The sequence below is a fragment of the Ranitomeya imitator genome, chromosome 5 (assembly GCF_032444005.1).
Source record: "Ranitomeya imitator isolate aRanImi1 chromosome 5, aRanImi1.pri, whole genome shotgun sequence".
Lineage (NCBI taxonomy): Eukaryota > Metazoa > Chordata > Amphibia > Anura > Dendrobatidae > Ranitomeya > Ranitomeya imitator.
Genome location: NC_091286.1, coordinates 42,683,117 through 42,708,966, shown reverse-complemented (window position 1 = coordinate 42,708,966; position 25,850 = coordinate 42,683,117). Strand labels below are relative to the sequence as shown.

Here is a 25,850-nt window from a genome sequence, read left to right as displayed (position 1 = left end):
TGGGTCTTATGGACATGGGAAGGCTATATGGGTCTCATGGGCATGTGAAGGCTATATGAGTCTCATGGGCACGGGGAGGCTATATGGGTCTTATGGACATGGGGAGGCTATATGGGTCTTATCACGGGCATGAGAAGGCTATATGGGTCTTATGGACATGGGGAGGTTATATGGGTCTTATGGGCACGGGAAGGCTACATGGGTCTTATGGACATGGGGAGGCTATATGGGTCTTATGGGCATGGGGAGGCTATATGGTTCTTATCACGGGCACGGGAAGGCTATATGGGTCTTATGGACATGGGGAGGCTATATGGGTCTTATGGGCATGGGGAGGCTATATGGATCTTATGGGCATGGGGAGGTTATATGGGTCTTATGGGCACAGGAAGGCTATATGGGTCTTATGGACATGGGGAGGCTATATGGGTCTTATGGGCATGGGGAGGCTATATGGTTCTTATCACGGGCACGGGAAGGCTATATGGGTCTTATGGACATGGGGAGGCTGTATGGGTCTTATGGACATGGGGAGGCTATATGGATCTTATGGACATGGGGAGGCTATATGGTTCTTATCACGGGCACGGGAAGGCTATATGGGTCTTATGGACATGGGGAGGCTATATGGGTCTTATGGGCATGGGGAGGCTATATGGATCTTATGGACATGGGGAGGCTGTGTGGTTCTTATCACGGGCACGGGAAGGCTATATGGGTCTTATGGACATGGGGAGGCTATATGGATCTTATGGACATGGGGAGGCTGTGTGGTTCTTATCACGGGCACGGGAAGGCTATATGGGTCTTATGGACATGGGGAGGCTGTATGGGTCTTATGGGCATGGGGAGGCTATATGGTTCTTATCACGGGCACGGGAAGGCTATATGGGTCTTATGGACATGGGGAGGCTGTATGGGTCTTCTGGACATGGGGAGGCTATATGGTTCTTATCACGGGCACGGGAAGGCTATATGGGTCTTATGGACATGGGAAGGCTATATGGGTCTTATGGACATGGGGAGGCTGTATGGGTCTTATGGACATGGGGAGGCTGTATGGGTCTTATGGACATGGGGAGGCTATATGGGTCTTATGGGCATGGGGAGGCTATATGGGTCTTATGGACATGGGGAGGCTATATGGTCATATCATGGGCATGGGTGGGCTATATGGGTCTTATGGGCACGGGGAGGCTATATGGGTCTTATGGACATGGGGAGGCTATATGATCATATCATGGGCATGGGGAGGCTATATGGGTCTTATGGACATTTGGAGGCTATATGGGTCTTATGGACATAGGGAGGCTATGGGCGTCTTATCATGAACATGGGGAGGCTGTGGGGATCTTGACATGGGGAGGCTATGGAGATCTTAACATGGACATGGGTAGAGTCTGTGTGGGCCTCATGCTGGCCATGGGGAGGCTGTGTGGGGCTCAAATGTGGGACATGGGGAAGCTGTGTTGGACTAATGCTGTCCATGGGGAGGCTGTGTGGGGCTCATATGCTGTTGCAAAACAATGAGGAGACAAAGAGCGCAATAGGGTTTTATCCACGTTACATAGAGGAGAATATACACCAAATTTGCTCACCTGGTTAGGATGAGATTAGAGCATATAGATAGCGGCTGCTGCAGATCCACAGGTCTTCACCGACCAGAAAAAATAATGTCTTCAAAGGGAGATTTGTAGTTAAAATTCTGCGCTGCCGCTAAGATGAATTTCAGGAGAGTATAGTTGATTCACAGTGGTTTTATTCAACGCGTTTCAGGGGTCTCATGCCCCCTTCATCAGGAAATACCACACCTGAGGTCATCTCATTTCCTGATGGGGTCATCGCTAGCGCTATACATACCTCGTGCATGCGCACGGCCTCTTGCCCTCACTTCGCTGTTCTTCTGAAGCTGGCACGCGTACACCCGACACTAGAGGAACTGCAGATGATCGGAAGTTTAGAAGATCTGCCTTCAGGGGAACAACGTAGACACAACTGCTGGTGGTTCTGGGGGCACAGGGGACCTGACAGGTTCCCTATAACCTTTTTACCCTGTGCGACCGATATATCGGTCATGGAGCTGAGCCTGCTCCATATAATGCAGATGGCAGCTAAATTAAATATCAGGAATCTGTGTCTTAACAGCCAAGGGTAAAGCGGAGTTTTGTCTGCTGCTGTTAACCATTTGCTTTCCACTGTCAAGCTTTGTGTTATGTAGTATAACTTAATCAAATGATCGCAGGTTCAAGTGCCCTAAGGGGACTAAAAAAAAAATAGAACACTGGAAAATAGAAAACGTGTCCTGGGTTCTGACGCAGATTGTTGTCCAACATTGACATCTACCTTGTTAATTGCTTTGTGTAGACACTCCATGTCTGCTCTCTATCAGATAACCTGCTTGCAGGCAGTGATTCAACACCCCTGGAGGCACTTAATGAGGTGGCTTAACATTTTCGTCGTGGACTATGCGAGCTATCTATGGGCTGATGACAGATGCTGCATTCATTTCATTAGAATATTCCCTGTAATAATAAAACATCTTTTATAGGAAGCTGTGGGAAGAATGAAAAAAGTTATTACATCAGAATAATTTATTTACATATCCTAACTGGTAAAGCAATAAACTGATGCGTAAAGGCATTGTACAAGAGGAAAAGGAGATCTGATTTACATTTGTAGAAACAGCGCCACTCTCCTCTCTGGGGGTGTCTGGTATTGCAGTTTAGCCACATTCATTTAAAGGCATTAATAAAAGTGGGGACAAATATCTCATTCATCTCTTAAAAAAGTGTGGTGATGGACAGAATATGTGCTGGAATAGGAAACTACTTGCATTTTTTTCCTTTTCTAGAAGAGGAAGCCGTTTTTGGGGGGCTTCTCTAGAACTTCCTTCCAGTTTGAAGTGGCCCTCCTTTTCCCCCTTTAATGTGTTGATTTTCATTGTGCACAGGGACGTCTCGGATGTGGAGCAGTGGAGACGGCTGGTATCACGGCTGATCTCGGTGTCCTATCGGCTGTCCGCGGTCGTCTCTCCAGTTGTCCACAGCTCATCACCGGAAGGTCTCATGCCAATGGACACGGAGTCTGGTAATTTTCTCAGTCTTGTTTGTTTTCTCTACAATTGATTCCAGTTATGTGAATATTACAATATTTCTGGATTATAAAGTTTATCACATTTTAGATACCCGATTATTATATATACTAGATGGTGGCCTGATTCTAACGCATCGAGTATTCTAGAGTATGTAAGTAGTTTATTTATGAAGTTTTTTAGAATAATGCACGTAGTATAATATGCGTAGTATATTGCCCAGCCACGTAGTATATTGCCCAGCCACGTAGTATATTGCCCAGCCACGTAGTATATTGCCCAGCCACGTAGTATATTGTCCAGCCCACGTAGTATATTGCCCAGCCACGTAGTATATTGCCCAGCCACGTAGTATATTGCCCAGCCACGTAGTATATTGCCCAGCCACGTAGTATATTGCCCAGCCACGTAGTATATTGCCCAGCCACGTAGTATATTGCCCAGCCACGTAGTATATTGACCAGCCACGTAGTATATTGCCCAGCCACGTAGTATATTGCCCAGCCCACGTAGTATATTGCCCAGCCCACGTACTATATTGACCAGCCACGTAGTATATTGCCCAGCCACGTCGTATATAGCACAGCCACATAGTATAAAACACTGCCCAAGCAGTATATAACCCAGACCACGTAGTATAGAGCACAGCAACGTAGTATATAGCACAGCCCACATAGTAGTATATAGCACAGCCACGTAGTATATAACACAGCCACGTTGCATATAGCACAGCCCAGGTTTTTGAGGGCCCCGGGCGAAAGAGTCTCAGTGGGCCTTCCTCTTTAACACATACCCGATTCATGATGCACAGATACAGCAGAGAAATATAGCACAGCCAAGTAGCGTATAACACAGCCCACGTAGTATATAACAGCCACGTAGTATATAACACAGCCAAGTAGCGTATTGTTATGAAAGGCAATTCAGTATCACAATGGACATGGAGGTCAGAGCACATACAGTGATCTGACAATAACCCAAAACAATAGAACGAGCTCTGAGACGTGGGAACTCTGCAGACCGCAATCCCTGATCCTCTCCAAACACAACTAGAGGCAGCCGTGGATTGCGCCTAACGCTCCCTATGCAACTCGGCACAGCCTGAGAAACTAACTAGCCTGAAGATAGAAAAAATAAGCCTACCTTGCCTCAGAGAAATACCCCAAAGGAAAAGGCAGCCCCCCACAAATAATGACTGTGAGTAAGATGAAAAGACAAACGTAGGGATGAAATAGATTCAGCAAAGTGAGGCCCGATATTCTAGACAGAACGAGGATAGGAAAGATAACTTTGCGGTCTACACAAAACCCTAAAGAAAACCACGCAAAGGGGCAAAAAGACCCTCCGTACCGAACTAACGGCACGGAGGTACACCCTTTGCGTCCCAGAGCTTCCAGCAAAACAAATAGACAAGCTGGACAGAAAAAATAGCAACAAATAGCAAAGAAGCACTTAGCTATGCAGAGCAGCAGGCCACAGGAATGATCCAGAGAAACACAAGTCCAACACTGGAACATTGACAGGAAGCATGAATCAAAGCATTAGGTGGGGTTAAGTAGAGAAGCACCTAACGACCTCACCAGATCACCTGAGGGAGGAAACTCAGAAGCAGCAGTACCAGTTTCCTCCACAAACGGAAGCTCCCAGAGAGAATCAGCCGAAGTACCACTTGTGACCACAGGAGGGAGCTCTGCCACAGAATTCACAACAGCGTATAACACAGCCCATGTAGCATATAGCACAGCCAACGTAGTATATAGCACAGCCCACGTAGTATATAGCACAGCCCACGTAGTATATAGCACAGCCCACGTAGTATATAGCACAGCCCACGTAGTGTATTGCCCAGCCACGTAGTGTATTGCCCGGCCACGTAGTGTATTGCCCGGCCACGTAGTGTATTGCCCGGCCACGTAGTGTATTGCCCGGCCACGTAGTGTATTGCCCGGCCACGTAGTGTATTGCCCAGCCACGTAGTGTATTGCCCAGCCACGTAGTGTATTGCCCAGCCACGTAGTATATTGCCCAGCCACGTAGCCTTTCCCGCTCCTCGCGACGCTCCGGTGACCTGTCCATGCATTGCGGTCTCGCGAGATGATGACGTAGCGGTCTCGCGAGACCGCTACGTCATCATCTCGCGAGACCGCAATGCACTCTTGGGACCGGAGCGTTGCGAGGAGCATCGGTAAACGCCTCGCCTGCATCCGGGGGGCTGACGGAGGGTGAGTATATAACTATTTTTTATTTTAATTCTTTTTTTAACAGGGATATGATGCCCACATTGCTATATACTACGTGGGCTATGTTAGATACTGCATGGGCTGTGTTATATACTGCATCTCTGTGCTATATACTATGTGGGCTGTGCTATATACTATGTGGCTGTGGTATATATTACGTGGCTGGGCAATATACTACATTGCTGTGCTCTATACTACGTGGCCTGGGTTATATACTGCATGGGCAGTGTTATATACTACGTGGCTGGGCAATATATTACGTGGCTGAGCAATATACTACGTGACTGGGCACTATAGTACGTGACTGGGCACTATAGTACGTGACTGGGCACTATAGTACGTGACTGGGCACTATAGTACGTGACTGGGCACTATAGTACGTCACTGGGCACTATAGTACGTGACTGGGCACTATAGTACGTGACTGGGCACTATAGTACGTGGCTGGGCAATATACTACGTGGCTGGGCAATATAGTACGTGGCTCCGCAATATAGTACGTGACTGGGCAATATAGTACGAGGCTGGGCAATATAGTACGTGGCTGGGCAATATAGTACGTGGCTGGGCAATATAGTACGTGGCTGGGCAATATAGTACGAGGCTGGGCAATATAGTACGTGGCTGGGCACTATAGTACGTGACTGGGCACTATAGTACGTGACTGGGCACTATAGTACGTGACTGGGCACTATAGTACGTGACTGGGCACTATACTACGTGGCTGGGCAATATACTACGTGGCTGGGCAATATAGTACGTGGCTCCGCAATATAGTACGTGGCTCCGCAATATAGTACGAGGCTGGGCAATATAGTACGAGGCTGGGCAATATAGTACGTGGCTGGGCAATATAGTACGTGGCTGGCAATATAGTACGTGGCTGGGCAATATAGTACGAGGCTGGGCAATATAGTACGTGGCTGGGCAATATAGTACGTGGCTGGGCAATATAGTACGTGGCTGAGCAATATAGTACGAGGCTGGGCAATATAGTACGAGGCTGGGCAATATAGTAAGAGGCTGGGCAATATAGTACGTGGCTGGGCAATATAGTACGTGGCTGGGCAATATAGTACGTGGCTGGGCAATATAGTACGTGGCTGGGCAATATAGTACGTGGCTGGGCAATATAGTACGTGGCTGGGCAATATAGTACGTGGCTGGGCAATATACTACGTGGCTGGGCAATATAGTACGTGGCTGGGCAATATAGTACGTGGGCTGTGCAATATACTACGTGAGCTGTGCAATATACTACGTGGACATGCATATTCTAGAATACCCGATGCGTTCGAATCGGGCCACCATCTAGTCAGTTATATAAGGACATATACAGCCACAGCGAGAATTTCCATAGTAAGATTGTAATGGCAGATTCCTGCCCCATGTGACATCTAGTGATGAGCAAACATGCTGGGATAAGATGTTATCTCAGCATGCTCGGATACTAAGGCTACGTTCAGACTAGAGTTGTGCTAGTGTGCGTCGGGTGACGCAGCGGCGACGCACGCGTCATGCGCCCCTATGTTTAACATGGGGGACGCATGCGTTTTTGTTTGTTGCGTTTTGCGACGCATGCGTCTTTTTTGCCGCAAGCGTCGGACCAAGAAAACGCAACAAGTTGCATTTTTCTTGCGTCCGATTTTCGGCAAAAAACGACGCACGCGTCGCAAAACGCAGCGTTTTTGCGTGCGTTTTGCTGCGTTTTTGCATGCGTTGTGCGTTGCGTCGCCGACGCAGCGGCGCACAACGCTAGTCTGAACGTAGCCTAAGAGAGTGTTTGTGGTGTGCTCCAAAAATAGGTTTTAACAAACAGGCAGAGTCCCTACATGTGTTGTGGCTGTCAGCTCATATTCAAGCACGCCGAAGACAATCAGCACACGACCATGCTCAGATAACGCCTTATCTCAGCATGCTCGCTCATAACTCATGACATCCTATTCTTTGTTCTCATGTCTACATCAGTATCCTCTCCCTCTGTCTCTTTCACTCTGTCGCTCTTTCACTCTGTCACTCTTTCACTCTGTCGCTCTTTCACTCTGTCGCTCTCTTTCACTCTGTCGCTCTCTTTCACTCTGTCGCTCTCTTTCACTCTGTTGCTTTCTCTCGATGTTGCTCTTTGTTGGTCTCTCTCGCCTTTTCCCTCCTTGTCGCTCTCGCCTTTTCCCTCCTTGTTTCTCTCTTTCTCGCCTTTTCCCTCCTTGTCTCTCGCCCTTTCCCTCCTTGTCTCTCGCCTTTTCCCTCCTTGTTTCTCTCTCGCCCTTTCCCTCCTTGTCTCTCTCGCCCTTTCCCTCCTTGTCTCTTTCGTTCTCGCCCTTTCCCTCCTTGTGTTTCTCTCTCCCTTTCCCTCCTTGTCTCTCTCGCCCTTTTCCTCCTTGTCTCTCTCACCCTTTCCCTCCTTGTTTTTTTTTCTCTTTCTCTCCCTTTTCCTCCTTGTCTGTGTCTCTCTCTCGCCCTTTCCCTCCGTGTCTCTCGCCCTTTCCCTCCTTGTCTCTCGCCCTTTCCCACCTTGTCTCTCTCTCGCCCTTTCCCTCGTCTCTCTCTCTCGCCCTTTCCCTCCTTGTCTCTCTCTCGCCCTTTCCCTCCTTGTCTCTCTCGCCCTTTCCCTCCTTGTCTCTCTCGCCCTTTCCCTCGTCTCTCTCTCGCCCTTTCCCTCGTCTCTCTCGCCCTTTCCCTCGTCTCTCTCTCTCGCCCTTTCCCTCCTTGTCTCTCTCTCGCCCTTTCCCTCCTTGTCTCTCTTTCTCTTTTTCTCTCTTGCCCTTTCCCTCCATCTTGCTCCAGTATGTCTGGATTTCCGGTAGACCTGGGTTCAGTATATTCTCATCTGTCTCTTCGGTGCGGTGCAGTCTTCATCCTATGTACATTCCCACAATTGAAGGTTATATCTCGGTGATTGCTGGGGGTCTGACTACTACCCCAGATTGCCCCTTCTGCTCCTTTTCTTGTTTATGGCACTGCTAGAGAACGCGGAGTGCAACACCCATAGACAATGAGTGGATCCGAGGATGAGCATGCGCACCTTCATTCATTTCAGAAAGAACTCTCAGGAGCGGAGAGGATCCCTTTCATCGGGACCCCCAGTGAGAGCAGTAAGTTATCCCCTATCTTGTGTGTAGGGGATAACTTTCAATTGTGGGAATTCACTTTTAAGATGTATTGGCATCCAAATAGAGGAAATTATAGTCTACCACTTCCCGTGACAGAGGTTTCCTCTTCCCAGCTGACATGTACAGTGCTTGTGTGTTTATCATCTCCTCTATATTAGTCTATTGCTGTTTTGTCCTGAAACGCGTCTCTCCTGGGACTGAACCGTGTAACCGCTGTGCCTTTTAGCCGCTTTGGGTCCTGTTACCTAAAACAGTCAGGGCACAGAGGTGAAGACTCTGAGACAAAGCGGTTTTCGGTTGACCGTCCCTCGCTGACTATTCCCATTGTCTCCCCCAGAAGCTGCAGCTCAGTTGCACATGATAATGAGTGAGATCAAACCACGGGACACAAATGATTACTTCACGCAGCCAAGAATATTACAGGAAGAATATGACCTACATTCCCAGGCCCTTCCAGAAGACCGAGTGCCGTCCAATACCCTGTGTGCAGAAATGAGAGGTAACGACATGTAATTACAGCAATTAAAAGCCTGATTAGTCCTCTATGATGACGACTTCATTAATGTCCTACAATAGTCGTTATTCCATGTTGTTTGTTTGTTGTGGCCCATATTCTGGGGGGACACAAGTGCTGCAGGTTTAGGACACTGGTCCGTGGGTCACGTGTGACAGCTTTTCTGCCCGCACTTTTTTTTTTTTTTTGCCCTTGTCGGTTTGCGTTTTCCTTCTGGTCTCACTCGGCTTTGATCAGCGTCTTTATCCTTTAAGGAGAACAGACATGTCGAGGAATTCTATTTTTTGCCGCTGAAGATTTAGCAGCATGGGTTTGCTTCTACCTATTGTACCGGGCCACGGTTTAAGGCAGTATGAAAATATGAGCGGCGCCGATCAGTAGTATGATAGGAATAATGAGGATTGACTTCATGCAGCTGCACTCACGGGTGATGGGAAATTCTACAAATACGCTCTACACTATTGGATTTTTTTTTAGCCTTGTATAAAGGTATGAGGAGACCTGTAGTGAGTGCGAGGGAGTAGCATAAACGTGGGCCAGGGGGAGGCAGGTGAGCGTACGGGGGGGTGCGGTAGATGGGGGCAGGTAAGTGTGCGGCGCGAAGAGGATACAGGCAGGAGGTGGCAGGCAGGCATGCGGCGGTGTGAGGAGGCAGGCGGATATGCAGCAAGCGAAACAAGATGGGTGTGCGGCAGGGGAAGGAGGCAGGCGGACGTGCGAGTGGAGGAGGCAGGCAGACGTGCGACGGGAGGAGGCAGGCGGACGTGCGGCGGGAGGAGGAGGCAGGCGGACGTGCGAGAGGAGGAGGCAGGCGGACGTGCGGCGGGAGGAGGAGGTAGGCGGACGTGCGGGAGGAGGAGGCAGGCGGACGTGCGGCGGCAGGAGGAGGCAGGCGGACGTGCGGCGGGAGGAGGAGGCAGGCGGACGTGCGAGTGGAGGAGGCAGGCAGACGTGCGAGGGGAGGAGGCAGGCGGACGTGCGGCGGGAGGAGGAGGCAGGCGGACGTGCGGCGGGAGGAGGAGGCAGGCGGACGTGCGGCGGCAGGAGGAGGCAGGCGGACGTGCGGCGGGAGGAGGAGGCAGGCGGACGTGCAGCATGAGGCAGGCGGACAAGCGCCGGGGGAAGGCAGGCATGTAGAGAGATGTATAGGGCTCGATTCGTCAGTTGGGCATGAGTCGGGAGGGGGTAGACAGACGGACGTACGCTGGAGGCAGGCGGGCGGATCTGCGGACTGATTCATCAAAATGTATACTGCGAGACCTGCGGGCGGGTGCCGGGGCAGGCAGATACATAGAGTACTGAGCGTAAGAGTCGTATAGGGCTATATTCATCAAAGCTTTTATGCCAGAAAATTGGTATAAAAGATTTCAAAAGTCGCAAAGTTGTGCAATATTGTTGCTACGTTTGGCGCTTCCTGGACAGGCAGTGTTGGGGAGGTGACTGGGTGTAGCTTCGCCTGCCCATCACTTTTAACAAAAGTACCAGCATTTTTTACTCCAGAAATGATATTCCCGTCTGACGGCAGTGCCGTTTCTGGCGAGGAGCACAGAGGCGCACGCCATTGAGAAGAGGCGCTAAATTATTTTAGTAGCACGTGTCTCAATTAATTTTTGTGCATTGTTAATCGGCGAAGCCTCTACTAACACTGATGTGCACAACGCCTGTCTACGAATTGGCCCCAATCTTCCTGATTCATCATTTGCAGGGTTTTTAGTCTGTTTTTTTTTTTTATCTATCGCTTGACTTTTTTGGGAATATTTCCTTCCATTTTCTGAGCTCCTCTTATCTGATTTATGGCCACAGATCACAGCAAGGTTGACTATGCATGAAACAAAAGAGGCCGTGAAAGCAAAACCGTGCGAAAATGTTATTGTAACCCAATTGCAAAAAATTATTAACGCCAAATACATGAATTTAAAGTGCTATTCCCATCTTCAAGATCCTATCCCGACATGTAGTAGGGGTAATAATATTAGCAAATACTTCCAATTACAAATGTTGCCTAGTTCTTCTGATTCACTATGTCTCTTAGCCCATGTGCAGAGCATTACAGTAGCGTAGGTATCCATGGTTACGATCACTAGCAACTAGGTAACGAACTGTCACTATATGAGTGGTTGTAGCTATGGATACCTAAGCTACTACAGTGCCCTGCACATGAGGAAGGAGACATGGCAAATCAGAAGAACTATGCTACATTTCTAAATGAAAGTATTTGCTATTATTATTATTATTATTATTACACCTACTACACTTTGGGATAGGATCTTGGGGATGGGAATACCGCTTTTAAGTTAAACAAAATTTTTTCTCAAGGTTGGAGAGCATTTACGAGGTAATATATTGATAAAGAAGAATTGCCAGAAGCTTTGCAACAATATGAATTTATAAAGGTATTATTTTAAATTCCGCAGCCTGCAAGTCTAGATGTCCCTATGATAACACTTCCTGTGCTTTTGGTGGTTCAGTGTTATCCTAGGAATAACAAATATTCAGCCCTGAGAAGACTTTATCTGCACATCCATATACAGTACATTCGGGGTATAAGCCAGGGTCTTCTTGCCCATTCCTTACTACTAACCTTCTAGATAACATGTCCATACCGAGTGTGCATTTAAACCTGCCATCCCCTGAGTAACCACTTGGTGGAGCTGTGGCGCTTCCCATCAGTCAGCTCATCACCCCCCCCCCAGATATTGTGCGCGAGGTCAGGGGTCACATTTGCCTTAATTTCTGCAGAATGGGATAAGAAGCTCAATTTTTTTCTTCTTCTCCTTTTTCAATGTAAAATGGGATCTTTTTAGCTTAATAATGAATAATTGCCTGTAACCGAAGTGAGCGTTTACCTCTCCGCTTTGTGGAGGACGCCCTCGCCTCTGCTGTGTGTTTTAGTAGTCAGAAGTTCACCGCTACGGGCTGTACACTTGTGGCTTTTTGGGTGTCTGTACAATGTGACCTATTTTTTTTTTTTTTTTACGTTAAATTAATATTTGTCATGAATTTTAGCAATTTCCTGTATCTACGTTTAGTGTCGCATTATATAACTGATATTACATTTACCGTCTCTGCAAAACTGCAAGTAGCAAAGTTATTGGGCTATTAGGACAAACTCGCCTCTGCTACTTCTGACTGTGGATTTTCCAGTTATTTTAAATATTGCAATTGTTTTCTTTCTACTTTTCTAGATCTGTAGAGAAATCTATTGATTGTGGCTCTGGAAGGAAGTGACTAGAGCAGAGAGGCGCAGATCAAATGTGCAGATTTTGGTGCAGATATGCTCTGGACATGGGCAGGTTTTCTAGTGGATATGGGCAGGTGTTGGGGCAGATTTACTGTGTGGATAAGTGCTGGGTTTGGAGCAGATTTGCTCTGGATATTTGCAGGTTTTAGAGCAGATTTTCTTGTAGATATCTACAGACTTTGGAGCAGATATACTCCAGATATGCGCAGATTTTGGAGCAGATTTGCTCTGGATATGCGCAGGTTTTGGAGCAGATATACTCTGGATATGCGCAGATTTTGGAGCAGATTTCCTTGTGGATATGTGCAGGTTTTGGAGCAGATATACTCTGGATATGCGCAGATTTTCTTGTGGATATGTGCAGACTTTGGAGCAGATTTGCTCTGGATATGCGCAGACTTTGGAGCAGATTTCCTTGTGGATATGTGCAGCTTTTGGAGCAGATATACTCCGGATATGCGCAGATTTTGTAGCAGATTTGCTCTGGATATGCGCAGGTTTTGGAGCAGATATACTCTGGATATGCGCAGATTTTGGAGCAGATTTCCTTGTGGATATGCGCAGATTTCCTTGTGGATATGCGCAGGTTTTGGAGCAGATATACTCTGGATATGCGCAGATTTTGGAGCAGATTTTCTTGTGGATATGTGCAGGTTTTGGAGCAGATATACTCTGGATATGCGCAGATTTTGGAGCAGATTTTCTTGTGGATATGTGCAGACTTTGGAGCAGATTTGCTCTGGATATGCGCAGACTTTGGAGCAGATTTTCTTGTGGATATGCGCAGATTTTGGAGCAGATTTTCTTGTGGATATGTGCAGGTTTTGGAGCAGATTTGCTCTGGATATGCGCAGACTTTGGAGCAGATTTTCTTGTGGATATGCGCGGATTTTAGAGCAGATTTTCTTGTGGATATGCGCAAACTTTGGAGAAGATATACTCCGGATATGCGCAGGTTTTGGAGCAGATTTTCTTGTGGATATGTGCAGACTTTGGAGCAGATTTTCTTTTGGATATGCGCAGGTTTTGGAGCAGATTTTCTTGTAGATATGCACAGATTTTGGAGCAGATTTTCTTGTGGATATGTGCAGGTTTTGGAGCAGATTTGCTCTGGATATGCGCAGGTTTTGGAGCAGATTTTCTTGTGGATATGTGCAGGTTTTGGAGCAGATATACTCCGGATATGCGCAGGTTTTGGAGCAGATTTTCTTGTGGATATGTGCAGGTTTTGGAGCAGATTTGCTCTGGATATGCGCAGATTTTGGAGCAGATTTTCTTGTGGATATGCGCAGATTTTGGAGCAGATTTCCTTGTGGATATGTGCAGATTTTGGAGCAGATTTTCTTGTGGATATGTGCAGATTTTGGGGCAGATATACTCTGGATATGCGCAGCTTTTGGAGCAGATTTCCTTGTGGATATGTGCAGGTTTTGGAGCAGATTTGCTCTGGATATGCGCAGATTTTGGAGCAGATATACTCTGGATATGCGCAGATTTTGGAGCAGATATACTCTGGATATGCGCAGATTTTGGAGCAGATTTCCTTGTGGATATGTGCAGGTTTTGGAGCAGATATACTCTGGATATGCGCAGATTTTGGAGCAGATATACTCTGGATATGCGCAGATTTTGGAGCAGATTTCCTTGTGGATATGTGCAGGTTTTGGAGCAGATTTGCTCTGGATATGCGCAGATTTTGGAGCAGATATACTCTGGATATGCGCAGATTTTGGAGCAGATATACTCTGGATATGCGCAGATTTTGGAGCAGATTTCCTTGTGGATATGTGCAGGTTTTGGAGCAGATATACTCTGGATATGCGCAGATTTTGGAGCAGATATACTCTGGATATGCGCAGATTTTGGAGCAGATTTCCTTGTGGATATGTGCAGGTTTTGGAGCAGATTTGCTCTGGATATGCGCAGATTTTGGAGCAGATTTTCTTGTGGATATGTGCAGTCTTTGGGGCAGATATACTCTGGATATGCGCAGGTTTTGGAGCAGCGGATATGTACGGATTTACTGTGGGTTTTGCAGATTTCTGAGAAAATTTGCTCTGTAATTTTTTTCCCATCCACAGTGGATAAGACTTGTCACAATCTCATCCACTTTGCTCCTCCTCTAAGCACATTGCATACTTTTCCCTGACAAATCCGGACAGATATAATTTTCAGAATTTCCATCACAAGTATTCATACCCTAACAATTGCTGTAAAAACATAGTGCAGTAATTAAGTGGTTAACCCATTCCTGACCTGTGTTTCACAGTCAGCACCTACCTGTAATGAGCGATCAGAGCTGGCTCCGATCACTGCTGCTCAGTGGCTGCCGTCAGTCTCCGGCTGCGGAATTCAAGCAGTTCTAAAAGTGTTGATTGATCTTTAAGCCCCCAATGATGCAGTCACAATGTACTGATGCTTTACAGTGGCAGCCAGGGGTCTTCTGAATGCCCCCATTGGTGCCATCTTGGTTTTCCTAATGAACCCCCCCTCCCTCCACAAAAACCGAAATCTTAGAATTGCACCGTAAAAAGCGATCAACGTGCTAGAAGTGCTCCAGAATTGAACCAATAAAAGCTACAGCTCACCACATAAAAAATAAGCTATAATGCAGCATCTCTGATAGAAAAAAAAAGGTTATGGGTCAAAAATGTCGACAAACCAAACTCTATTTGCACAGTTATAGAGTTCTGTTTTTTTTTTTTTTTTTTTTTAAACAAAAACAGCAAATATAAATAAAATCTATATAAATGTAGCATCGCTGTAATCACACTGACCTGATGAATTATGTTGACAAGTCATTTTTACCGCAGAATGACCAGCAAAATTATATTATACTGTACAGACCAAAAGTTTGGACACACCTTCTCATTTAAAGATTTTTCTGTATTTTCATGACTATGAAAATTGTGCATTCACACTGAAGGCATCAAAACTATGAATTAACACATGTGGAATTATATACTTAACAAAAAAGTGTGAAACAACTGAAATTATGTCTTATATTCTAGGTTCTTCAAAGTAGCCACCTTTTGCTTTGATGACTGCTTTGCACACTCTTGGCATTCTCTTGATGAGCTTCAAGAGGTAGTCACCGGGAATGGTTTTCCCTTCACAGGTGTGCCCTGTCAGGTTTAATAAGTGGGATTTCTTGCCTTATAAATGATGTTGGGACCATCAGTAGTGTTGTGCAGAAGTCTGGTGGATACACAGCTGATAGTCCTACTGAATAAACTGTTAGAATTTGTATTATGGCAAGAAAAAAGCAGCTAAGTAAAGAAAAACGAGTGGCCATCATTACTTTAAGAAATGAAGGTCAGTCAGTCCGAAAAATTGGGAAACTTTGAAAGTGTCCCCAAGTGCAGTTTGCAAAAACCATCAAGCGCTACAAAGAAACTGGCTCACATGAGGACCGCCCCAGGAAAGGAAGACCAAGAGTCACCTCTGCTTCTGAGGATTAGTTTATCCGAGTCACCAGCCTCAGAAATCGCAGGTTAACAGCAGCTCAGATTAGAGACCAGGTCAATGCCACACACAGTTCTAGCAGCAGACACATCTCTACAACAACTGTTAAGAGGAGACTTTGTGCAGCAGGCCTTCATGGTAAAATAGCTGCTAGGTAACCACTGCTAAGGACAGGCAACAAGCAGAAGAGACTTGTTTGGGCTAAAGAACACAAGGAATGGACATTAGACCAATGGAAATCTGTGTTTTGGTCTGATGAGTCCAAATTTGAGATCTTTGGTTCCAACCACCGTGTCTTTGTGTGACGCAGAAAAGGTGAACGGATGGACTCTACATGCCTGGTTCCCATCGGGAAGCATGGAGGAGGAGGTGTGATGGTGTGGTTTGGGGTGAGCTGGCCCGCAGAGTAAAGGCAAAAGGGCCAACAAGTGCTAAGCATCTCTGGGAACTCCTTCAAGATTGTTGGAAGACCATTGCCGGTGACTACCTCTTGAAGCTCATCAAGAGAATGCCAAGAGTGTGCAAAGCAGTCATCATAGCAAAAGGTGGCTACTTTGAAGAACCTAGAATATAAGACATATTTTCAGTTGTTTCACACTTGTTTGTTAAGTACGGTATATAATTCCACATGTGTTAGTTCATAGTTATGAAGCCTTCAGTGTGAATTTACAATTTTCATAGTCATGAAAATACAGAAATATCTTTAAATGAGGTGTGTCCAAACTTTTGTCTGTACTGTGTGTGTATGTATATATGTGTATATGTGTGTATATATATTTATTTAGTATGGTTTGTGCGGTCTCTGACGCTGCCTTGCTTGTCTTGGAAGGTGGTGAGGGCGCATCGTGCAGCGTGACGGCACAGATGGTCCTGGTTTGCTGTTGGAGGAGTATGAAGGAAGTCTCCCTATTATTGGGGTTGCTGTGCCAGAGTCTCCCGCTGCAGACAGATCTGACCTCGCCTCGGAGGCTCATTACTGTGAAACAGGTAAGGCCACCTAAAGTTCTTTTAAAACCTATCTAAACCCTTTTTTTTCCCTCCACTTGTAGAGAAATATTCATCCAGTGTCTTGTAATTCTTTCCCTCCTTACAAAGTCTTTTGACTACTCTCCAGTTTTCGTTAAACTTGCGCCCGTTCCATTTTGGCTTCTCGGCACAATCGGGGAATCTTGCACTTACTGAGAAGGTCTCCTGTCCGGCACCTCAGATAGAAAGCTGGCTCCGATGCTTCCCTCCAATGGTTCCTTCATGGATTACTCACGCCATTAATATTTTGTGCCGAGCAAATTTCTAGCCAGTTTTTGTTTCTACGATACTTTTTTTTTTTTTTTACATTTCCTGGTATAATATTTGTCTGTGACTCGTAAATGATGATTTCTAAGAATTACGAGGTCAGTTTCCTGTTACTACGTATTTACTCCGCTCTGCATTGGTGTTATGTAGACGCACAGCTCTGATCACTCGTCCGATCTGTTTTTCTCTTCCATTTTAGGAACAGAAAAATGGAAAAAGTGATCCGTTGCATCAGTTCTACAAACAACTGATTATTATGGGGGCAGTTTAAGTTCCTTTTTTTTTTTTGGTTTGGTTTCCTGAATGCAGAACTTTTTCTTCCGTTCTTAAATATAAACAATCCCAATGGGGTCCTGTGCTCCTGTTTCCTTAACTGATGCAACGGATCATTTATTCCTAGAGATCGGCAAATCAATCCATAGGGCCCTGGTGGTTCTGGACCAGCAAAGATGGAAAGTTTATCCAGTCTCTTACTAGAGCATTGCTTGGCCGAGCTCTTCTGCTCCTCAGTTGTGGTCTTAGCGCTGTTAGAGTCCAGCAAAAAGATTTGCAGCATCCAGGTCCAGAGGCTACTTTCCTAGTCTGTGGCCGGATGGCAGTCATTGCGAACCACCTCCTACCCACTTCATCTAATTAGTGCGCCTGTCGAGAGGCCATGCGTGTGTCACACCTCAAGATGTTCTCAAAGCAAGGATCAAGCATGATGTGCACAGAGCCCTAAGTCCCTAGGTGATACATTTGTATTTTTATTGACCACTTTATATCTACAATTACTATCAAATTGATTCATCCTTTAGGTCAAATTAGGTACACATTTTTTTTTTCAATAAACCAAACACCATTTAATACAGTTCAACCCAACTGACAGAAGTAGTTTCTCCAAATTCACCAAAATAGCCACTGCTGCCTCCTCAGAATCATTCACCCTCTTCATGAGAAGCATCTTTAGTAGTGATGAGCGAATGTGCTGGGATAAGGTGTTCTCCGCCATGCTCTGATGCTAATCGAATGTCTTTGGCGTGCTCGAAAAATATGTTCGAGTCCCCGCGGCTGCATGTCTCGTGGCTGTTCGACAGTCGCAACTCATGCATGGATTTCCTATTTGTTAGGCAATTCCTGCATATGTTGCGGCTGTCGAGACTTGCAGCCGCGGGGACTCGATCATGTTATTTGAGCACGCCAAAGACACTCTGTTAGCCCCGGAGCATGATCGGATAACACATTATCCCAGCACGTTCGCTCATCACTAGTCTTTAGTACTTTGTATAGACCTTCTGGCTGTTATGACCTGCTGCAAATGTGATTCATAGCCAAACGCCAGCTTCTGGCAGCCTTCCTGGTGAATCTTAGCCCATTCCTACAGTCTCGGAGAAGAGCAGCGCTTAGCTGAGCTCTTCTAACCCTACATTCTAGCTATTAGTTGTGGTCTTTACACCCAAACAGTCTCTGAGTTGAGTTCAGAATGAGTTGTAGGATCCTGGTCCAGCTGCCCTATCAGTAGTCCGTGGCCGGACCAGAGCCCTGCAGACCACCTCCTAGCAACTGATTTTCCCAGAACCTCTTCTGATTAGCAGGCCTGACGCCATACCTGCGTCACGTGTCATGGATGACATTGCTTCGGAAATACTGGCAGTTAGGAGGCGTGTTACAGGGCTCTGGTCCCACAGTCGCCAACTACCGACAAGGACGCTGGATCCAAGGTCCTGCAAGTTTATAACCTGCCAAATTTTTTATGGCTTTGTGAAGTAAAGCAAAGTTTTTGGAGCTCTGTTTCAGGAAAAAAAAAGAAATAGTGGTCAAACGTGAAGAACATGGAGAGATCCAGATCCTGTCCCTGTACTATATACAGTGCCCTGCGAAAGTATTCAGCTCCCTGGAACTTTTCCCACATATCTTGCTTCAAACATAAAGATACCAAGTGTAAATTTTTGGTGAAGAATCATTTGTAAAGTTGAACACAATGTATTGGTTCTTTTTAATTTTTGTGGAAAATAATAAATTGAAAAGTGGAGCGTGCAATATTATTCGGCCCCTTTAACTTAATACTTTGTTGCGCCACCTTTTGCTGCGATTACAGCTGCAGTCGCTTGGGGTATGTCTCTATCAGTTTTTTACATTGAGAGACTGAAATTCTTGCCCATTCTTCCTTGGTAAACAGCTCGGGCTCAGTGAGGTTTGATGGAGATCGTTTGTGAACAGCAGTTTTCAGCTCTTTCCACAGATTCTCGATTAGATTGAGGTCTGGACTTTGACTTGGCCATTCTAATACCTGGATACGTTTATTTGTGAACAATTCCATTGTAGATTTTGCTTTGTTTGGGATCATTCACAGGTTTCCTTCAAGAATGGTCCTTTATTTGGCTCCATCCATCTTCACATCAATTTTAATAATCTTCCCTGTCCCTGCAGAAGAAAAGCAGGCCCAAACCATGATGCTGCCAGCACCATGTTTGACAGTGGGGATGGTGTGTTCAGGGTGATAAGCTGTGTTGCCTTTACGCCAATCATATTGTTTGCCATTGTTGCTAAAAAGTTCAATTTTGGTTTCATCTGACCAAAGCACCTTCTTCCACATGTTTGGTGTGTCTACCAGGTGGCTTGTTGCAAACTTTAAACAACACTTTTTATGGATATCTTTGAGAAATGGCTTTCTTCTTGCCACTGTTCCATAAAGGCCAGATTTGTGCAGTGTACGACTGATTGTTGTCCTATGGACAGACTGTCCCACCTCAGCTGTAGATCTCTACAGTTCATCCACAGTGATCATGGGCCTCTTGGCTGCATCTCTGATCAGTCTTCTCCTTGTTTGAGATGAAAGTTTAGAGGGACGGCCGGGTCTTGGTAGATTTGCAGTGGTATGATACTCCTTCCATTTCAATATGATCGCTTGCACAGTGCTCCTTGGGATGTTTAACCCCTATCTGACCTCGGACGGGATAGTACGTCCGAGGTCAGATCCCCTGCTTTGATTCAGGACTCCGCGGTGAGCCCGCATCAAAGCCGGGACATGTCAGCTGTTTTGAACAGCTGACATGTGCCCGTAATAGGCGCGGGCAGAATCGCGATCTGCCCGCACCTATTAACTAGTTAAATGCCGCTGTCAAACGCAGACAGCGGCATTTAACTACCGCATCCGGCCGGGCGGCCGGAAATGACGTCATGTGACGGGGGTCGGCGATGCGTCTCTATTGTAACCATAGAGGTCCTTGAGACCCTCTATGGTTACTGATCGCCGGTGGCTGTGAGCGCCACCCTGTGGTCGGCGCTCACAGCACACCTCCATTTCTGCTACATAGCAGCGATCAGCAGATCGCTGCTATGTAGCAGAAGCGATCGAGTTGTGCCTGCTTCTAGCCTCCGATGGAGGCTATTGAAGCATGGCAAAAGTTAAAAAAAAAAGGTTGAAAAAAAATGTTAAAAAAATAAAAAATATATAAAAGTTTAAATCACCCCCCTTTCGCCCCAATCAAAATAAATCAATAAAAAAAAATATAAAATCTACGCATATTTGGTATCGCCGCGCTCAGAATCGCCCGATCTATCAACTAAAAAAAAGCATTAACCTGATCGCTAAACAGCGTAGCGGGAAAAAAATTCAAAACGCCAGAATTACGTTTTTTTGGTCGTCGCGACATTGCATTAAAATGCAATAACGGGCGATCAAAAGAACGTATCTGCACCGAAATGCTATCGTTAAAAACGTCATCTCGGCACGCAAAAAATAAGCCCTCAACCGACCCCAGATCACGAAAAATGGAGACGCTACGGGTACCGGAAAATGGCGCAATTTTTTTTTTTTTTTTTTTAAGCAAAGTTTGGAATTTTTTTTCACCACTTAGATAAAAAATAACCTAGTCATGTTAGGTGTCTATGAACTCGTACTGACCTGGAGAATCATAATGGCAGGTCAGTTTTAGCATTTAGTGAACCTAGCAAAAAAGCCAAACAAAAAACATTGCACTTTTTTTGCAATTTCACCGCACTTGGAATTTTTTTCCCGTTTTCTAGTACACGACATGCTAAAACCAATGATGTCGTTCAAAAGTACAACTCGTCCCGCAAAAAAATAAGCCCTCACATGGCCAAATTGACGGAAAAATAAAAAAGTTATGGCTCTGGGAAGGAGGGGAGTGAAAAACGAACACGGAAAAACGAAAAATCCCAAGGGCATGAAGGGGTTAAAGTTTTGGAAATCATTTTGTATCCAAATCCAGCTTTAAACTTCTCCACAACAGTATCACGGACCTGCCTGTTGTGTTCCTTGGTCTTCATGATGCTCTCTGTGCTTCAAACAGAACCCTGAGACTATCACAGAGCAGGTGCATTTATACGGAGACTTGCTTACACACAGGTGGATTATATTTATCATCATTAGGCATTTAGGAGAACATTGGATCATTCAGAGATCCACAATGAACTTCTGGAGTGAGTTTGCTGCGCTGAAAGTAAAGGGGCCGCATAATATTGCACGCCCCACTTTTCAGTTTTTGAATTTCCACAAAAATTTAAAATAACCAATAAATTTCATTCAACTTCACAATTGTGTTCCACTTGTTGATTCTTCACCAAAAATTTACATTTGGCATCTTTATGTTTGAAGCACTATATGTGGGAAAAGGTTGAAAAGTTCCAGGGAGCTGAATACTTTCGCAAGGCACTGTATCAGTCAAATCCTCTAGTCTAGGGCAGCTGTTACAGAAATGCCAGGACTGCTGTAAAGTGATGACGCTTGCTTTATGGGAATCTAACGCACATAACAGGGTGGAGGGTAAAAGAGTTAATAAGCCAATTTGCAATCACTGGAAAGCTGTAGCGTTTGTAACCGAACCCAGACTTTTCTTGATTTTTCCCTTTGAGGGATTTAATTTGCAAGCCTTCTACATAATTATTGGTGCTATTAATTTTCACGGACTACATTTTTTTGGCATTGCATATATAATAATACAAAATGATTTTTATGTATATACAATATGTATATAGTCTCCAATCTTCAGACTCTCATGTTTGGAATGGGGTCTTTAAATGAAAAGAAGATTACAGCTCAAACACAGGCTCGGATACATTTACGGAAATGTCTTCTGCTTATGCAGAAAATGGAGACTGCAATTTAGTATTTGAGGCATACACCTCATAGCGGCCAGAATTCTGGAATCTCCGCAAAGACCATCGTATAAGTACGGTAATAAAGTGTGGATATGCCATATTTATCATGGCGGTATTTGCACAGGAGACTTTCTGCTGTGATATTTCAGTTGCCGAAATGCTGCCACATTATGCTGTGCGAAAGGATGACATAATGCGAATTTCAGATTAGCAAATTACTGAAGATTTCCTTTGCAGCCTGTGCATGAAATTTCGTTTCAATAGAAGAAACGGGAAACAACGGTGTTTCTTCTGGCTCATGAGAAATCTCAGCGTTGAAGCCCATCAGCAGCCACTGGTGGTCTGCAGCGTCTCACATGACACTCCCACTTGGCAAGTGATTATTTTTCACCTCCTTTTTGACTCCATTAATAAGGAGTTGTGAAAAGTTTCATAACTCATTTAAATCTCATCAACAGTGCTGCTATTGTATTACATGGCCAATATTTTGCTCAGAAAGGCTGCAAAGTCTGATTCTGTGGCCTCCATCATAGCCATTTTCAACATCGAGAATGGAGGAGCTTCACCAGTCTTTCTGGGAGGTCTGAAAATTAACTTACCTGCCATATATACGTACCATAGTCAGTGCAGTGTGCCTTTAGTTTCGGTCAATAAATGAGAAGCTTTGGAGCCTTTTACCAAAGCCATTCACTGATTAGCCAATGGTCCTTTATCTGCATGGAATAAAATACCAATCTTGGAGGAAAAATTTTAGGCTGAGCCCCTGCACCAGAGCCAGATAATAAAAAGCTTTATCCATCTCTCCAAAGCCAGTAAATGACAAACCTGGACCAAATTAGAAATTAACTGGATAACGCTCACATCTTAGCTTCTTTATCATTATTAGTAGTTGAGTAGCCTGGCCTTCTCCAAAATAACCGATGAATGACCAGTCTCTCATCGACCAACACAACCAATGAATGACCAGCTTGATATCCAGCAACAACAGCGATGAATGACGAGCTTGATATCCACCAACACAACCGATGAATGACAAGCTTGATATCCAACAACACATCCGATGAATGACCAGGCTGATATCCACCAACACAACCGATGTATGACCATCCTGATATCCACTAACATAATCACTGTATGACCAGCTTGAAATCCACCAACACAACTGATGTATGACCAAACTGATATCCACCAACACAACCAATGAATGACCAGCCGGATATCCACCAACACAGCCATTGAATGACCAGCCTAACCTCCACAATCACAACCGATGAATGACCAGCCTGATCTTCACCAACACAACCGATGAATGACCAGCCTGATGTCCACCAGCACAGCCATTGAATGACCAGCCTAACCTCCACAATCACAACCGATGAGTAACCAGCCTGATATCCAAAAATACAACCGATGAATGACCAGCCTGACTTTCTCAAACACAACCGATGAATGACCAGCCTGATATCCACCAACACAAGCATTGAATGACCAGCCTAACCTCCACAATCACAACCGATGAATGACCAGCCTGACCTCCAGCAGCACAACCCATGAATGACCAGTCTGACCTCCAGCAGCACAACCAATGAATGACCAACCTGATATCCACCAACACAGCCATTGAATGACCAGCCTAACCTCCACAATCGCATCCGATGAATAACCAGCCTGATATCCACAATCACAACCGATGAATGACGAGCCTGATATCCACCAACACAAGCATTGAATGACCAGCCTATCCTTCACCATCACAACTGATGAATGACCAGCCCGACCTCCAGCAGCACAACCCATGAATGACCAGTCAGACCTCCAGCAGCACAACCGATGAATATCCAGCCTGACCTCCTCCAACACAACTGATGAGTGACCAGCCTGATATCCACCAACACAACCATTGAATGACTAGCCTGATATCCACCAACACAACTGATGAATAACCAGCCTGATATCACCAACACAACCATTGAATGACCAGCCTAACCTCCACCATCACAACCAATGAAGTCACTTTTTTTCATTCATATCATGTTATTTTGATATACACCGGGGATGAGGGGCCAGATGTTATACACCAGGGAGGGATGAGGGGCTACATGTTATACACCGGGTAGGGAGCCAAATGTTACACACTAGGGAGACAAGGGTCCAAGTCTTATACACTGGAGGGGGCGAAGGGCCGAATATTATAAACCGAGGGTAAGCGAGGGGCTGAGTGTTATATAAGGGGAAGGAAGGAGTGAGGAGCAGGATGTTATACACTGGGGGGGATGAGAAGGGCCAGATGTTATACACAAGTGGGTAGTGGTGGGGGGCTGAGTGACCGGATGTAAATGGGACCGAATTAGAAACCTCAATACAATAATTATGAATTGTCCCAATACTTTTCTCAACATAACGTAAGTCCTGTATAATCTCTTTGGATCCTGTGGATATACTACATATATATAGGATGGGAGTTCACATTAGTAGATTAGTGACCTTTTTTTTTTCGTTCATATCATGTTATTTTGTTTTACTGCTATGCTTCAATGACTGGATATAGTCGTTTTCCTTGTCTTTACTTTCCTGCTTTTATTTTTCTTGTCGCAACATTTCAGATTTGGAACTATGAAAGCTCGATCAGCATCTGGGACTGTTCAGTCGACATAAGCGCAGTGTTTACAAGAAATTAGCTTACCGCAAGCATTTCATTTGGAAATATCAAGGATTTATTAGTTTTCTGTTTTCAATTCTTGACCTTTCCCTTCCATCTGGTTTTAACAAACCAACATTTTCAGAAAGAGAGAAACTGGGGAATATTGGGGTAAAAATAATAAAAATTTCGTTGAAATGAGAATTTGTTCCATTCAAGGTGTTTTGAGAACGAGCATTGCAAAAGCAGATTCATGCTGATCTGTGTTCACTGGTGACTATCGCATGTTCTTCATGTGTTCACCAGCTGTGTCTTGCACCGAGCTGCGTCTGCTCCATAGTGGCTGAACTGAATATGGCTCTGTTTATTGTTCATTAGTCTCGCTCATGCTGATTTATTGCTCTCTTCTTGAAATCCCACTAACATTTGGAGGATTATATCCAGCTCTGCTCTCTCCAGTCTTATCACAGTACCATGGACTTCTCACTATGAGAAAAGTAAAAAAAAAATTAAAAGCCTTAACGAGATTTATTTTGTGGGAAAATACATTTATTGTAATTTCATAACTTGTCTTTTGATTCCACCCAGAGCTTTATTGATGTATGTTTTTTTGGAATTGCTAGTTGATGGCTGATATGGTTGCCTTTACAGCTCCCTTAGATTTGTTTCTACTATTCCTGATTTCCAAAAGTTTCCTTCTCCGTGCAGTAATTAATTAAACAAAAAGAAATCAACTCTTGACATTATTAGCGGTAGGGATGAGTCTTATAGGCAGCTTCTAAATGAGTTCTAAGACATGCCTAAATTGTAGGGGACCCATGTTGGATATCTCAGTATTAGGCGATGATACATAGAGAAATGATGGCACGTCAAACAGATCTGTGGGGGTCTATCTTCTAGATGATAATCAGGAACAACCAGAATCCCTCCATACACAAAAGATTGCAGTCATTCAAATGACTGTTTGGTCGGTAGCTATCTCGACCAACTCTACCACACACGAGCGCTCATTTTGACGAACGCTCCTGTGTTCTGTACGAGAGCCACTTATAGACATCTGTGGCCACAGCTTATCCCTTCGAGTACAAAAGCAGTCCAAAATTGGGCATTCCAGATTCTTACCTGCTTTGATAATCGTCTTTTTGTAGCCCCCAT

General features: G+C 45.1%; 1 protein-coding gene across 1 annotated transcript in view; it reads left to right on the top strand.

Moving 5' to 3' along the window:
- The window catches only part of THADA (THADA armadillo repeat containing), a 626,363-nt gene that overhangs the window by 74,999 nt on the left and 525,514 nt on the right, over nt 1-25,850 (top strand). The window contains exons 19-21 of the mRNA XM_069768603.1: nt 2,951-3,087; nt 8,779-8,940; nt 16,491-16,648. Of these exons, the coding sequence (XP_069624704.1) occupies nt 2,951-3,087; nt 8,779-8,940; nt 16,491-16,648 (457 nt within the window). The remainder of the gene's footprint in view (nt 1-2,950; nt 3,088-8,778; nt 8,941-16,490; nt 16,649-25,850) is intronic.